Source organism: Urocitellus parryii, chromosome 3, assembly GCF_045843805.1.
Source record: "Urocitellus parryii isolate mUroPar1 chromosome 3, mUroPar1.hap1, whole genome shotgun sequence".
Taxonomy (NCBI): Eukaryota; Metazoa; Chordata; class Mammalia; order Rodentia; family Sciuridae; genus Urocitellus; species Urocitellus parryii.
The window spans coordinates 196,239,074-196,254,548 of NC_135533.1; the positions used below are offsets into that span (position 1 = coordinate 196,239,074).

Consider the following 15,475-nt stretch of genomic DNA (forward strand, 5'->3'; position numbering starts at 1 on the left):
CTTAGAAAGCAATGGGATCCCAAAGAAGTTGTGACCTCAGAACCCAGACCCATAGTCTAGGTAGCTGTCCCAGGCAGCCCTCCCAAGCAGCCCTCCCTCCAGGTCACTAAGCAAGAACATCTCCAGCCTCTGGATCTTCTTCTGCCATGCCTGGAACAACTCCTGACAAGAATCAGCAGCACTGAATGTTCTGTGAGCTGGAACAACGTTGAATTTGTGACTGGGAATGAAGTCTTCTGAGTTCCAAACTCCCGTTTTAATGGTCAGCCCATCACGTAACAACTCACACCCTCCTCAAGCCAAGATCAACTGGACTTGCTAACTTCTAACCTCGGTGGTAATGGATAACTGAATAGCCCACAGTTTCGTACAGGAGGAAGAAGTGGCATTTGTGTTATTGCTAACACCCATTTCTGTGTGCATTTACAATTCAGGGACAAGGGAATCGAAGTGGAAAGGATACATACTCAGGTGGGTTTTCAGCTATACACCCACAGTTCCCCTAGACAGATTTTTTTATCTCAATAGTTGGCTTGATCCAGGATGTTGAAATTCCTGGTTGAGACCATCCCCCTGAGTCTAATTCTTCTAGTGACTTTAATAAAGTGCTGTCTCAAAATGAGAGAGGCACTGCAAGAAGCAAACCAATCCACATAGGTTGTTTAGGGGCTCATTGGACACAACTCTACCTCCACCACTACCTGAGCATTCTGGGAAATTGATAGGCAAAGCCTAGATTTGATAGGCATTGTCTGCCACAGGAGTAAATTGTGGGAAAGGCAATATGCACAGCTTCTCCCCCTGCATGATGCATAGGAGTGACTTTAGACCTGGAACATTTCCTTGCAAAGAGATAAAGAGTCCTTATATCCTGCACTAGACATGTCTCTTTGCTTTGTAATCCCTGTTCCGGGTTTGATGTGTACTTCTTTGTTCTGCCTACAAGTGTGGTTCAGTGGCCCTCAGGCACATCTCCAGGTTTCTGTATTTCACATCCCCTGGGGGATGGGTGGAGGACCTTGACCTAGGGCACAAGGGTGGTGTGTGCAGACCACCTGCCTGCATCAACTGGAAGGTGAGCCCTGCTCGCCGTGGGGGACCTATACCCGGTATTGAGGCTATCTTGCTCTGTTCCCTCTGTGTGAGTAAAGGGTTTTCCATCCAGTTCCTGCCTGTGTTCTATCTGCCTTGCCAACCTGACATCTGCCAACCATTCAGTGGGTTGACATCCTGGGGCTGCTGCTCATGGTGAAAGGCAACAGGTATCACTTGCTTGACAATTACCACGTTAAAACTCCAGCTGGATGCAAGGAATGCCTGCTAAGGGAGCACACAACTCCAGAACCTGGCCCAGTGGGCTGTGTGATCCAGACTGGGGAGGGCTCCTGAGGCAACAATGGCTCAAGTGAGAGAAGTATGACACAGAGCTCATCAGAGGAGAATGAAAGAATGGGAAGGCACAACCAGCCGGAGAAAATAGGTACAAAGGCCGTGGCAGGAGTAAGCTTGGTACCTTTGAAAGACTCAAAGAAGGTTGGTCTGCCTTCAGGGCATAAATGAGAAGTGTCATGGGATTTAGAGGCTGCACAGGGAGATACTGACCATCCCCTGAAGGGCTTCTAGATCATAAAGAAGATTGATTCTGTACCCAGTGATAAATGGGCAGCAGAGAAGAGGTTTGCAGGGAGGGTTTTGGCATAGTGAGAAGCAGCTGTATGAAAAATTGCTCAACATCACAAATCTTCAGGGAAATGCAAATCCAAACCGCAATGAGATACCATCTCATCCCAGTTGAAATGGCTATTATCAAAAAGATACAAAAAAAAAATAACAAAAGCTGCCAAGGATATGGAGGAAAGAGAATCTTTGTGTACCGTTGGTGGGAATGTAAATTATAACAGCCTTTATGGAAAACAGTATGGAGGTTCCTCAGAAAATTAAAAATAGAATCTGACCCACCCAATCCCATGACTGGGTATTTATCCAAAGGAAGTGAGAACAGTATAATAAAAAGTCATCTTTTCATTGTTTATTGCAGCATTAGTTGCAAGAAATGGAAACAATTGATGAATGGATAAAGAAAAATAGGGTACATATGTACACTGGAATACTATTTAGCCATTAAAAAAATATGAAAGCCTGTAATTTCTGCAACACGGATGAATCTGGAGGATATTATGTTAAGTCAAATAAGCCAAGCACAGAAAGACAAATATCACATGACCTTACTCATTTGTGGAATTTCAAACAAAGCTGATCTCATAGAAGTACCTCGTAGAATATTGGTGACAAGGAGCTGTGGAGGATGAGAGAAAGAGAGGATGGAGAGCTTCATATTTGATATTGGTCAATGGGTACAAAATTATAATTAGAAGAAATAAGTTATGAGGTTCCATAGCACAGTTGGGTGACTATAGTTAAAATATTCTATCACATACTTCGAAATCACTAGCATCTCTCCACAATTTATGTGTATTTGGAAATCTTTCAATACAGTGATTTTTCACTTTTAAGGATTCAAGTTGGTTGACTATCTCCCTGCTTTGATCTCATGCTAGAAGGAACTGTTCCTTTCCCAGTATCATAAAAAAAAATGTTTTTTACAGGATTTTGATAAGTTATAACCACAATAAATAAAAAGTATCTGAAGTGATGAATATTTGATTTGATCATTACAAATTTGATCATTACACAACGTATAGATGTACATACATGGGAACATTTCACCACACCCATCAAATGTACAACTATACCAAAGGCAAAATAAAATAATGAATAAATAAGGAGATGGGGCTGGCAGCAGTGAGAAAAATGGATCAGAAAGGAAGAAATGAACACAGAGATTAGCTACAATTAGGAGACATCTGGGAAAGAGTGTACAGTAGCTTAGACCAGGGGTTCTCATCAGGGAAATTTCATCACTCAGAAGACACTTCACGATGTCTAGAGACATTTTTGCTTGTCAAGATGTGTGTGGGGGTGGGTAACCAACTAACACCAGATGGGTAAAGATCAGGGATGTTACTAAATCACACCCTGTAATCCACAGGACAGTTTCTATTTCAAAAATCATTCAACTTGAAATGTCAATAGTGCTCAGATGGAGAAACCCTGGCTCAGATCACGGTGGTGGAGATAGAGAGAAGGATGTACTGGAGAGACGATTAAGAGGTTAGAATTGGCCCTAATCCGTGACTGGCTGATTATGAGGAATGAGGGCAAGATTATCAAACACAAAGCTCAGGTCGTGGCCTTGTTTGTCTGGACGAGGGTGGGTGCCACTGAGATATGGAACATTCAAGGAGCTGATGATAATTTGGTGGGGGGGGGGAGATAAAGAGCTCAGCTTGAGACTTAGGAAATGTGAGATGCCTATAAGACACCCAGAAGAAGTCAAATGAAATTCATTAAGTCCTCAAGTATAGAAGGAGATCCTGAGCAGGAACTATGAATTGAGAGGCTTCTGTGAGTGGAACAGAAGTCATAGACATGAGTGGGAGAGAATGAGGCAAGAAAAGGGGGCCCAGGCCTGAGCCTTGTGGAACGTCTGGGAGAGGAGCACACACCAGGCCAAAGTATCTGGAGAGCAAGGAAGATATATCATGTGGCAGAAGCCTATATTAAGGGCCTGCTTCCCCATACCCACCTGCTCCAACCAGAGCACCTGCCATCTTTTTAAACTTTACTAAATTCATCAGTTTTTTAAAAAATCTTGTTTAAAGATATTAAAGTTTTATTGCCATCATTTATATTTATTTTTTTAAATTGGCCAGTGCATGTTATTTGTCCATCTTTCTATTTTAGACATTCCTATTTTTCTATGGATTCGTAGGACCTTAGGCTATATTATGGTTTTAAATTCCTTGCTATTACATTCTTAAGCATTTCCCCCACAATTTATATTTGTTTGCATATCTTTCAATACAGTGGTTTTCCTTTTTTTGTGGGGGGTGGGGGGTGGGGTGAGAATGGGTACCAGGGATTGAACTCAGAGGCACTCAACCATTGCGCCACATCCCTAGTCCTATTTTGTATTTTATTTAGAGACAGGGTCTCACTAAGTTGCTTAGTGGCTCACTAAATTGCTGAGGCTGGCTTTGAACCTGTGATCCTCCTGCTTCCACCTCCTGAGCTGCTGGGATTACAGGTGTGCGCCACCAGGCCCAGCCAGTAATTTTTCATTTTTAAGGATTCAGTTTGTTTGACTATCTTCCTGCTTTGATCTCATGCTAGGAGAGACTGTTCCTTCCCAAGTATCATAAAAATGCTCTTCTACATTTTCTCAGAACATTAAATTCTTTTTCATATTTAAATTTTAATCCATCTAAAATCTTTTTTGTGTGTGTGTATGTGTGTGTGTGTGTGTGTGTGTGTGTGCGCGCGCGCGCGCACGGCGCACTTGGTGAGTGACTGGGATTTTTTTTTCCCCAAAGTGGTGGTTTCAATGCTAGTTATTGGAGAATATGTTCTTTCAACTGCTCAATTTCTGAATACTAAATTCCACACCCATTTTTCTGATACTAGAGTGTCTTTTGTCCTTTATATCTCTTGGTATATTCCTGTGCCCAAACTAGGCTTTTTAAAAGTACTATAGCTTTATAATATGCTTTGATATCAAGTGAAGCACATCTGTACTATTTTATAATCAAAAAGAGCTGTAAAGGGTATGAGTTTTTCTATGTGGGGGTGGATGGGGAAATGTGTGTGTGTGTGTGTGTGTTTATGTGTGTCCCCTTACGTAGTGAAGATGGCAAAGTGCCTATGAATGACTAGGACTAGTTGGGGACTGCAAAGAAGTTAGTGCAGTGCCTGGAGCAGATGGTTTCCAGAGAAGTTTGGAAAACTTAAAGGTGAGTTGGAGACTGTAAGGTTCTCAAAGGAGGTTAGTGCTCACATAACTAAATTATGAGACCTGTAGATTGAGGCAAGCAGAGAGGAAAGCTGGAATGGACCAATCCCTGCTATTTTTAGATATTATCACCAACTGTATTTCCAGGCTTCCTAGGAAATCACTTTTCCCAGTTCCCAGGAAATCAATCACTGGAGATGCTAGGACCAGCATCTATCCCTTGGAGCAGATCTTACTGACCTCAGGTCTGGAATACTAAATACAGAGGGACCCTCAGCTATGTCATATGCCTTATCTTTCATTGGCCCACAGCTTTCAAAGAAAATAAGACTCATATTGTAGTCAGCATTCACTGAATGTCTGACACACCCAGTGCAGACCCTGTACCAATACAACAGCAAGGGCCCATTCACACAATGCATGCGGACATGTGCACAAACACAGCCCTCACTTGGGACCCTCCTCTCCAAGCTCAGACATCTCTAAGAAAGACACTTCTCTCTTAAGGCCCTCTTACCTCATAGAGGCTTTTCTATCAACTGCACACGATAGGAAACTGGTATATCTCTAGAAGAGGGTGAGCAGGCCCAGGACCCCCAGGAGCCACAAGGAAGGATGGACCAACACAGACCACTCAGGCTTCTTCCTGGAATAATTCCAGGGTCCTTGGGGTCACTCAGAGGGACCAGGAGCTGCCTGCTACTGCATTAGAAACATTCCTAGGGTTTGGGATCACTGCTGCCCAGGTGTTGCTGTCCCCGCCCCCCAATCTTTCCTATTTGACCTCTTCTAGATTGAGCTAGCCCTGAATTTTGTCTTTAAAATGCTCATTTTAAAAACAGGGAAGGGGAAAACATTGCTTAGTAATCACTGGGAATGTCCCTGGGCGTAGTCAAGGTGGTTCTGCTATAATACCAAAGGGAATGTCTCAATGCATTGCTTTGTGCTTCAGAAGTACGCGACCCAGGGACCCACCTGCCTACTTGCCAACATTATCGGTGTTCCACTCCAGCTCCCAAAGACAGTACAGGGCCCTCCACCTGGGTGGGGGAACTGCAAAAACTCATGCATGCCCCAGGAACGCCTAGTCACTACTTGGCCCCTGGCCCTATTTTTCCTCCACTTAGGTTTGGGGTGACAGTGGAGGAAACTAGAAGACATCAAAAGCTTCTTTGCTTTGACAAAGATGGAAGCGAAGCCGGCAATGGATAGGACCCTTCCTTCTCCCCTACACAGGCTTACGAGGGATCTAGGGCAAAGTCTGGCCCCTTCCTCTTCTACTTTGGGTTGAGGTGATACAGAGAGAACTACAAGAGGGAAGGTGAAGTGCTATTTGGCTAGAACTTGGCGAGGGACTGTGGGCCCCTGGAGCAGGAAGGGACTGTCTTCAACCACTAGGCGCTCACCCTCTCCCTTCAGCTTCCACCGAAGGCTGGGGCGACCGCCAGTGGAATAGAGAAGGTGAAGAGGTTCTCGGCTTTGACACCGCTGAGGGGGCGGTCCCGAGCGGAGGCTGCGCCACCCCCGCGCCACCTCGCCCCGCCTCCCCGACGCCTCCGCCAATACTTCCAGCGCCTGTCGCCTTTTTGGATCCAGCAGCGCACAGGTAAAGTCAGGGGACCTGGCACCCGAGCCGCGGAGGAGGGAAGAACGGGTGGCTCCCTCCCAGGGTGAGAACTGGGAGGGCCAGAACCGAAATCAGATTCCCGCAGAGGGCCGCAGGGCGCGAGCCCCAGATCCTCGGGCGGCCGGGGGTGGTCCCTGCTCTGCCCGCGAGCTGCGGACGCGTCTTTAACCAAAGCGCCCCAACCGAGCGCGAGATGCGCTGGGCGCTTAGATGCCCACAGCTGTGTGGAGACGCAATCCAGAGTGACCCCCCCACCCCACTCCCCGGATCTGGGGGCGCTGGAGGCCAGGGCCTGGCATCCTCTGGCAACCATCTCCAGCCGGCAACTCTAGGTACCCCTGCCCGGTCTTTAAGGGGCGACTCCGGGCTCGCGGGCCACGGACACGCACAAACATAAACCTGCCTTGCTGTTGTGCTTGAAAGCAAAGCCTTGCCGCAGCCTCATGAATGTTCATAATAGGAAGAAGGTTTGTTCTGCCTGGGTGGTGTGTACAGGTGGAACAATCTGCAGGGGGGAAAAAAGGACTTTTAATTTTCAAAAATTGTTTGCAGTTTAAAGTTTCTGCAGAGCCATCCTTCTTTGCCTTGCATGGGGCGGGGAACGCTAGAATTAAGTTCCAGCTTTGGGTCTATCTTGAAAGTTCTGGGTTTAAGCTCATGGTCCTGGATGACGTCTTGATTTGGAGGAAATTAAGTGGGTTTGTGTTTCAATGGGTGCACGTTTTTTGAACTCCTGGAGCTGGGTCCATACACGTGTTGTCATCCTGTGTTCTCTCACCTGCAGCTGGGAAGAAAAGATGTTTTCTGTCGTGACCCGCCAACCGTGTGAGCAAGCAGGTTCGTGTCCCTCAGTAGGCAGCAAGCATGGTTTTGTCAAATCGGGAGTGCCCCAGCTTCAGCTCCGTTTTCCCTTCAAGTCCCCTGCCACTGACTGTTTAACCTCATGGGTTTGAAATTTGGTTGCTCACCCAGGTTTTGCCATTGGCGTTTCTCAGGTAAAGAAAAGTAATGCTTTTCATCAAAGCCGCACAAAACAAGGACTAACATGCATGTTTCGCTTAAATGGTTTTTCCGGTTTGTATAATCCATTAATTTGGCCTTTGTGGTTTCCCTGACCCAGCTGTGTGTAAATATTGTGCTTGAGAATATTGTTAATTTTGTGATGAATTGTAATGTACTCAAATCTTTCCGGTATTTCCATCCAAATGTTGTCGCTGGCACGGTGCCTACAATACCCTCCACCCCACTGTGGGTCAGTATTGGGGTTGATACCTCAGGCACAAGTACAGAATGTTTTCTCTCCCCAATACACACTTCCAAGTTGCCTTGCCTGCCTCTGCAGCACTTTTATAGAATTGCTCATGTAGAAGCTCAGAAAGCTCTGGCCTCCCCATGGTCAGGTAGACAACTTGCAATTAAAGTGTTTGTCCAACCCTAATGACAGCACAGCTCTAGGCTGCATTTCTTAAATGAGTGAGACCTAGCCTAGTCCATTTTGCGTTGTAACAAGCTTTTCTGCTGGGGCAAGGGTTTGCTTAAAGTAATCATAGCTTTTTACTTGAAAACTGCTGAAGCACAGAGGATTTAGGAGGCCAGCCCCGTGGCTGTGGTCAGGAGACTGCTTACATATCTCATCCCCCTCCCCCTTTGAAAGACATTCTTTAGTCATGTCTTCAACTGGGTATTCCTGTCTTCCAAGTGAATATGATTTTAGGAGATAAAGACCCATTTATATGTATTGTTTTTTTTCCTTTTTGTAAAGGGAAATTTGTACTTAAGGAGCTGGTCTATTTTGATTTCCAGGTTTTCCCCAAAACACTTTGAAATGTTAACGCACATACTTTAACATCCCACACACAGACTGATCTGTTACATGCCTTCCAAAGTACAAGTTAAACTTGGCAGATTAAATCTATACCATATCTTGTTGGGGGGAAAAGAAATCCCTTAAACCTCTATTACTGACTCCAATGTGAAATTGTTGAAATCTGATGCAGATGTTCGTCTCTGGATTAACTGGTTACTGGCTGGGTCCTGTACTTTCTCTGGAACGACAGAGGAGTGATCTAGAACCCCTTCTGATGCTCTGAAGGTCAGCCCACAGAAGTTGGCTTCCCTCCAGTTGCTATTACAAATGATTCTGCAGTGAGAAGCTTTACGCAAAGTCATTTTATACACGTGGAGCTAGTTATGTGGGATAGATTCCCAAAAGTGAGATTTTGAGTCAGATGGTATGCTCATTTGCAATTTGGTCAATACTGACAAATTGCCCCCCTCTGGTTTACACTCCCAATGGCAAGGTAGGAGACTTAAGATGCAGGAGTGACTACCTTTAACATCAGGAAATGTCTGTGACTGCCTCTAGAGTATAGGGGAAACAGGGCTATTCTGAGCCATTGAGACCTGCTGCATACTGCCCTCCCCAAGTAGTGAGTGTTGTGATGCAATTGGATATTGGAGCTGTATCTAATTCTATTATGACGACACATACAGGCCCTTGTTTATTTCCACGAAAGATGTCTCCTAGAAACAAAGAAACAGTAAAGCATAGGTTATGATGGTCCTAAGAATAAATGTTCTGGAATAAGGCAGGATTTACCCCTCTGCCTTTCAAGAAAACTTTCTTCAGTGATAGAACTGCTCTGGATCTTCTCTGGCCAATATGGGGGTCACAAGGTCACATGTGGTTATTGAATACTCGAGATGTGACTAGGGAGATTGACAAAATAAATATTTTATTTTAACTAATTTACATTTAAATAGACAATTGGTAATAGACATATTAGGATTCTCTGAATCCAGTGATCTTTCTGTTCTGCTAGTGTTTATTATATTTCAGCCATTTAATATTTATGCTTTAATAATTTAATCAAGATTTTTACTTAGTCAATCATTTTATTTGACTTTTTTACCTTTTTTTAAAAAATTGGTATAATTTATATGCAGTGAAATGGATAAATCCTAAATTTTACCTCTGAATTGGGTATTCTTGCCTTCTGAGAGTATGTTATAGGAGAGGGAGGATGATTTATAAGAATCTTTTTTTAAAGGGAAATTGTACCTAAGAAGATGTTTTACTTTGATTTTCAAGTTTCCCCAGAGGACTTTGAAAGGCTTGATGAGTTTTGACAAATGCACACACCAGTGTACCCCTATAGTCTTTTTAATATTGAAAGCATTTCCATCACCTTTGGAAAGTGCCCACATGCTACTTCCCAGTGAATGCCTTCAGGCAATCATTGTTTTGATTCCTGTCACCCTCTTGCTCTTGAACTTCACATAAATGAAATAGTTTTTATTTACAAATTTCCATACAGTACTAACTTCTTTTACCTGAGAGTATTTTAAAATAAAATATCATCTCATCTGCTTTAATAGAAAATCCATGTGTTTTAAATCTGTTTTTAAAAATGTTACCTCAAAATAAAATCAAATATTAAAAATAATAATAATAATAAATGTTATCTCAAATGTCTCAGGGGTGACCAGTAACATGCATAATACATTTTGAGAAATAATAGAAAACTTGACTGTGCACACACTCCCTGCAAACACTGTTTTAGTCTGCAATTTGGAAGGGAAGAATAAATGGGTATTGAAGCCAAGTTGCTACTCCATCTTAAAATCATGGGTCTCTATAAAGACAGAGGAAGTGACATGCACATGATGATGGGCCCAGTCTGTGGATTCTACAAAGACCTGGTTCCTACTTCTCACTCATGTGTCTTCTTGGTCTTCCCATTGTAGGCCTCAAGGCTCTCTCCCGAACTCCAGTCATCGTCACCTTGGTGGTCCTGCTTGTGAGCATTGTGGTGCTCGTGGCTATCACACTCATCCAGATCCGCCACCCAGAGATCCTCCCTCCAGGACTAAAGGTAAGAGCAAAAGAATTGGCATTGAAAGAAAGAAATGGGCTATGACATCAATCACCCTAAAACCATGAGTTCCCAACTGTAACCAGAAGAAAATGGTGTTAAGGCCCATGGAGAAGGTCCAGACCTTCTGGGCTTGTGATAGTTGAGGCTACAGATTTGGGGGGTGATACCTACTCCCAGGACTTTGTTGTTTTGCTATGACTGTAGGAACCAAAGATACAGTTTTTAGCCAAGACCGTTCAAAGGCTGTATTTGAAATAGAAATTTTTTTAAAGAAGCTAATTTTGCCCAGAGCGCCATGATCAGGTTTGATCTAACATTCTGAAGCTACACTTCAAAAGAATTAGACTAAAATCTCCTTAGGATCATGGCAGTGGGTTCTTTGATGGGATGTTTTACTTAAGATCTCATCCCTCGTGAATAACACGAGTAAAAAAAGGAAGAAAAATAAACCTATTCAAGTGCCCAACCATGAGAGGAAACAGATTATCTTGTTGCTCCCAACACATTAGCTAAGGCCTTCAGAAGTTGTTTTCCCAAGCTCCAGGCTTTGCCTTCTCCTAGAAAATATATAAAATTGAGACTGCAACTAAGAGTAATATTTACTCTTTATACTTCTTATCCTACTGCTCCGGTTTGGTGAGTATTTCCTCCTTATTTATCTCATTTAGCCCTTGTTATAACTATAGAAGTAGACAACAACACCCCTTCCCATTTTGCAAATGAGGAAACCTAGGTGTGGCCAGTGAATGGCAGGATTGGAACTGAAACCTGGACCCTTCTGTTCCCAAGGCCTCTTCACATATCTCCCACATTCCCCTGATCCTGAGTTCTGAATGAAGACCCCAGGAGGAGGGATGGACCTTTGATGGGAGCAGCACACATCCTCCTCTGAACAGGAGGGAGGGTGGAGAAGAAGGGTCCAAATGCAGGAAGGTTTAATGAATTTGGGGAGGGAAAGGAAGGCTAGGACTACTATGACACTCCAATAACTGGAGCCCCTACTCTGGGCCCTACAATTCAGAAGAACCAGCTGTAGCTGCACTCTGGGTTTCCCTCTCCTCCTGAGGGTAGTCCAAGAGGTGACTAAGAGACTGGTGTTGGCAGGGGATATAGACAGAGCAAAGACAGTGGGTTGGAACTGTCCACACACAGGTGCAAGAGTTTCTTTACTGTATGAATTTGCCACCGGTGGGAAGAGGACAGGTTTGAGGGAGAAGGGGCAGGGCAGACACCTCCATTTATAAAATGTTGACTCTGATCCTATAAATGTTAAGGATTGGTTGTTTAAAGGAGTTACCAGCTGATGGCTTTTACTTGTTCTGGGATATAAGTCCTCTGTTCATCATTCAGGGATGTGGAAAAATTGAGAAGTAAATTGAGTAATGAAAAGTACAGTCATGTACCATACGAAGTTTTGGTTAAAACAGACCATGCTGGTCCCATGAGATTCCCATAGATGAAAAATTCCTATCACTTAGTAACATTGTGACCATTGTAATGTCACAGCACAGTTCATTAGTCATGTTTGTAGTGATGCTGGGGTCGACAAGCCCACTGCGCTGCCAGTCATATAAAAGCATAGCCTATATGATTTTGCACAGTGTGTGATATTAAGTAATGATAGTAAATGCCTATGTTACTGTTTATGAGTTTTCTGTACTATATTTTTTATTCTTAGAGTGTACTCTTATTATTAAAAAAAAAGTTAACTGTATAAAATAGCTTTAGTCAAGCCTTTCAAAGGGGATTATAGAAGGAGGTATTGTTACTGTAGGAGATGATAGCTTCATGTGTGTTGTCCTGGAAGACCTTCCAGTGGGACAAGACATGGAGGTGGGGGACGTTGATATTGATGATCCTGATCGTGTGTAGGCCTAGGCTAATGTGTGTGTTGTGTCTTGGTTTCTTTAACAAAAACACTTAAAAAGTAAAATAGGAGAACAAAAGAAGGGGAAAAAAAGCTTGTAGAAGGAGGATAGAAGAGACTATTTTTATTCAGATGTACAATGTGTTGGTGCTTTAAAATATTATTTAAGAAGAGTAAAAATGCTTTAAAATTTTTAAAGTTCATAAAGTAAAAAATTTTACACTCATCTTAGATTAATTTATTATTGAAAATTTTAAAGAAACTTTAAAGAAAACTTTTTTGTAAGTTGAATGTAGTGTCCAATGTTAATGAAGCCTAAAGTCGTGATAAAGTCCTAAGCCTTGGCATTCACTCCCTACTCTCTGACTTACCCAGAGCAAGCTCCATTTGAGGTAAGTGCTCTATACAGGTGAACTATTTTTTATCTTTGATCCCATATTTTTTCTGTATCTTTCCCTTTTTTTTTACTTTTTTTTTTTTAGTTATAGTTGGACACAATGCCTTTATTTTATTTATTTATTTTTATGTGGTGCTGAGGATTGAACTCAGTGCCTCCAGTGTGCTAGGCAAGCATGCTACCGCTAAGCCACAACCCCAGCCCATTTTCTGTATCTTTTCTATGCTTAGGATGTGCAAATGCTTACTGTTGTGTTGCAAGGGCTTGTGGTATTCAGTATGGTGACCTGCTATACAGGCTTGAAGCCTAGAATCAATAGGCTACACCACATAGCCTAGGTGTGTAGTAGGCTATCCATCTAGGTCTGCTAAGTACACTGCATGATGTCCCCACTGTGATAAAATTGCCAAACAATGCACTTCTCAGGGGAAATCCCTGAAATTAAGCAGCACGTGACTATAAATTCCAGGCATTGTTGAGGGCTCCATTAGAGGAGAGGGCCACACACGATTCATGCTACTCTCCAAGGCTGGGTTCCCCTAGTCAAGATGCAAGTGCAAAAAGATCATCTGGGGATGATCCCAGGACACATGGGGAAGGGAACAGAGAAGTGAGGCAGATGTATGGCAGTCTATAGGGCCCAGTGATCTAGTAGGTCAGCACTGTGGTCAACTGAGGCTCAGTCCTAGCAATATCTCAGGGAGCCCAGGCATCATTCACCTCAGAGTTGTCCCATATGTTGGGACGTCAAGGCAAGCGCCTCACTCCTGGTTTTCCGAAACAGGGCCTAATTATACACCAACTTCATCAATCATTGGATGACAAGCTGCTCCTAGGGACGTTGCTCTAGTATTTCTGCCATACTATGTGCTCAAGTAGGCTCAGGCCACTAGAGAAAGTCTTCTGGGAAGGTGTGTGATGAGCAAGATCTGAGAGGATGTGGGCAGGAAAACGTCAACACCAGGTCGATGTAAATAATAAGATTATTATCCCCAGCTTTCAGATGAGAAAACAGAGAAAGAGAAAGGACAAAGGCTGAAAAATAGCAGAGCCGATATAGAAGAAGAGAACAGAAACAGTGGCCTTAAGCAAGGGTTTGAAAGGACTGGACATACCCTCCACCAACTAATTGACAGTTAAGAGAGAATTTTAAATGTCTTCAGAATCTTGCTCTCAGGCCTTGGCTCCCATTACAGGAGACAAGAAGTTGTATAATATGGGAAGATCAGCTCATAAGGTGCATTCTGCTTAAGTGGGTGGATTAAATGTGGGGAAAAAAAACAGATGTTCTGGGCAGTTGAACCAGAAGCAGAACGGCAGCCTTGGCCGATCATGTTCCATATGCAGGTTTTCTCAGGGGATGGAGACTTTGGTCTCCTTGAGTTTTGCAATGTTTGCTGGGGCTGGGGGGTGGGAAAAGTACTGTGAAGGTGATATTAAATGAATATGGGGCTTTTTAATTGTCACATTTGTGTTTTCATGCCATGAGCCCTATTTTGCCTTTCTGTGCAACTGACAGTTGCTATGAAGGGCAGCTCCCCCACAGCCTTTGAAGGACCCTCATGATGGGGCATGTTATCTGGCTGTTAAATCCAGCCTTGACTTGCCTGACCTTGCTTGATGAGAATTTAAGGGCAGAGCAATTGAAACTCCATCAAGGGTCAGAACTGTCCTCAGTCTGGGTTACTGGTCTGACCTGCTCCACAAGATTGAAGAGTAAACATGATGCCATCGCTGTTATTTTTAGTCAGGCCCCCACCTGCTTGGTTATCATTAAGTCCAATAGCTTCCTCTTGAGGCTTCGGCCTCCCCACCCCCAATCACAGCTGTCTAAGAATCTTGGGGCTTCTTGATCCAATGACGAATACCCCAGTGCCTGTTGCCTCTTGCAGCCACATGATGTCACTGTTGAAGATGGGTCCTACACATTCTTAAGGTTTAGGGACTTTTCCCATGTGACCTGCTCAGTTCATGTGAATTCTCCACACTGGGCACAAGATTACAGACTGTTGTAGGTCACACTCCCATGTACCACCAGTATTCCCCAATGACAGCCACTGGACCAGGCTGTGAAGAAATGGGTCCCTTTTAACCCTTATCGAGCCTTGCTCAGCAGCCTGGATTTCTGATGCCCTGGGGCCCATTTTGATCTACATCTTGAAGAACAAATTGGATAATTGGTTTCTTCCTTTCTAGAAAGCCCTTGGTCCACCTCTCATCCAACCAGTTCTGCATAACCCTAACCTAAGAGCATGCTTTTAAGAAACTTTCTATCTAAACAAAGGAGGACTACAGTGCCATAACAGTTCAGCACCTATGCCTGAACAGTCACCCCTTGAATTCCTGGGAACCCAGTAAAGGAGGCAAACCATGACTACAGATTGATCCCAGGTCTGTTCCCCTATGTCAAATAAGGAAGATGATTACACCTGCCTTATAAAGGCAATAGCACTTACTAAAGCCGATCGCAAAGTTCTTAATATATAGTAAGTGCTCAATACTGTTGATGATGATGATGATGATGATGATTATTATTGATGGTGGTGGTGTTGCAGTTTGAATGCAGGGCCTTGTGCAAGTGAGGCAAGCACTCTACCAACCAAGTTATATCCCCATCCTTACTATTATTATTTTTATCATTTAGTAATGACAATAAGCACATCTAACAGAGCTGACCTCATGAACTTTGCTTTTGCTTTTTACAATCACAGTCTTTTTTTTTAAGTGTTTGGACCAGGGGATGCGAAACGGAAGACTTTCCTTTCAGTTAACCCACTGAGTGTGTCTTTGGATCCTTGTGCAAGCCACACCTTTTTCTGACACCACATTAGAGGGTTACTTGTTACTTTCCATCCAA

At 43.5% G+C, this 15,475-nt stretch overlaps 1 protein-coding gene across 1 annotated transcript in view; it reads left to right on the forward strand.

Moving 5' to 3' along the window:
• The first annotated feature begins 7,273 nt into the window (after positions 1-7,273).
• The window catches only part of Entpd3 (ectonucleoside triphosphate diphosphohydrolase 3), a 32,845-nt gene continuing 24,643 nt past the window's right edge, over positions 7,274-15,475 (forward strand). Inside the window, exons 1-2 of the mRNA XM_026401598.2 lie at positions 7,274-7,313; positions 10,224-10,351. Coding sequence (XP_026257383.1) covers positions 7,274-7,313; positions 10,224-10,351 — 168 coding nt within the window. The remainder of the gene's footprint in view (positions 7,314-10,223; positions 10,352-15,475) is intronic.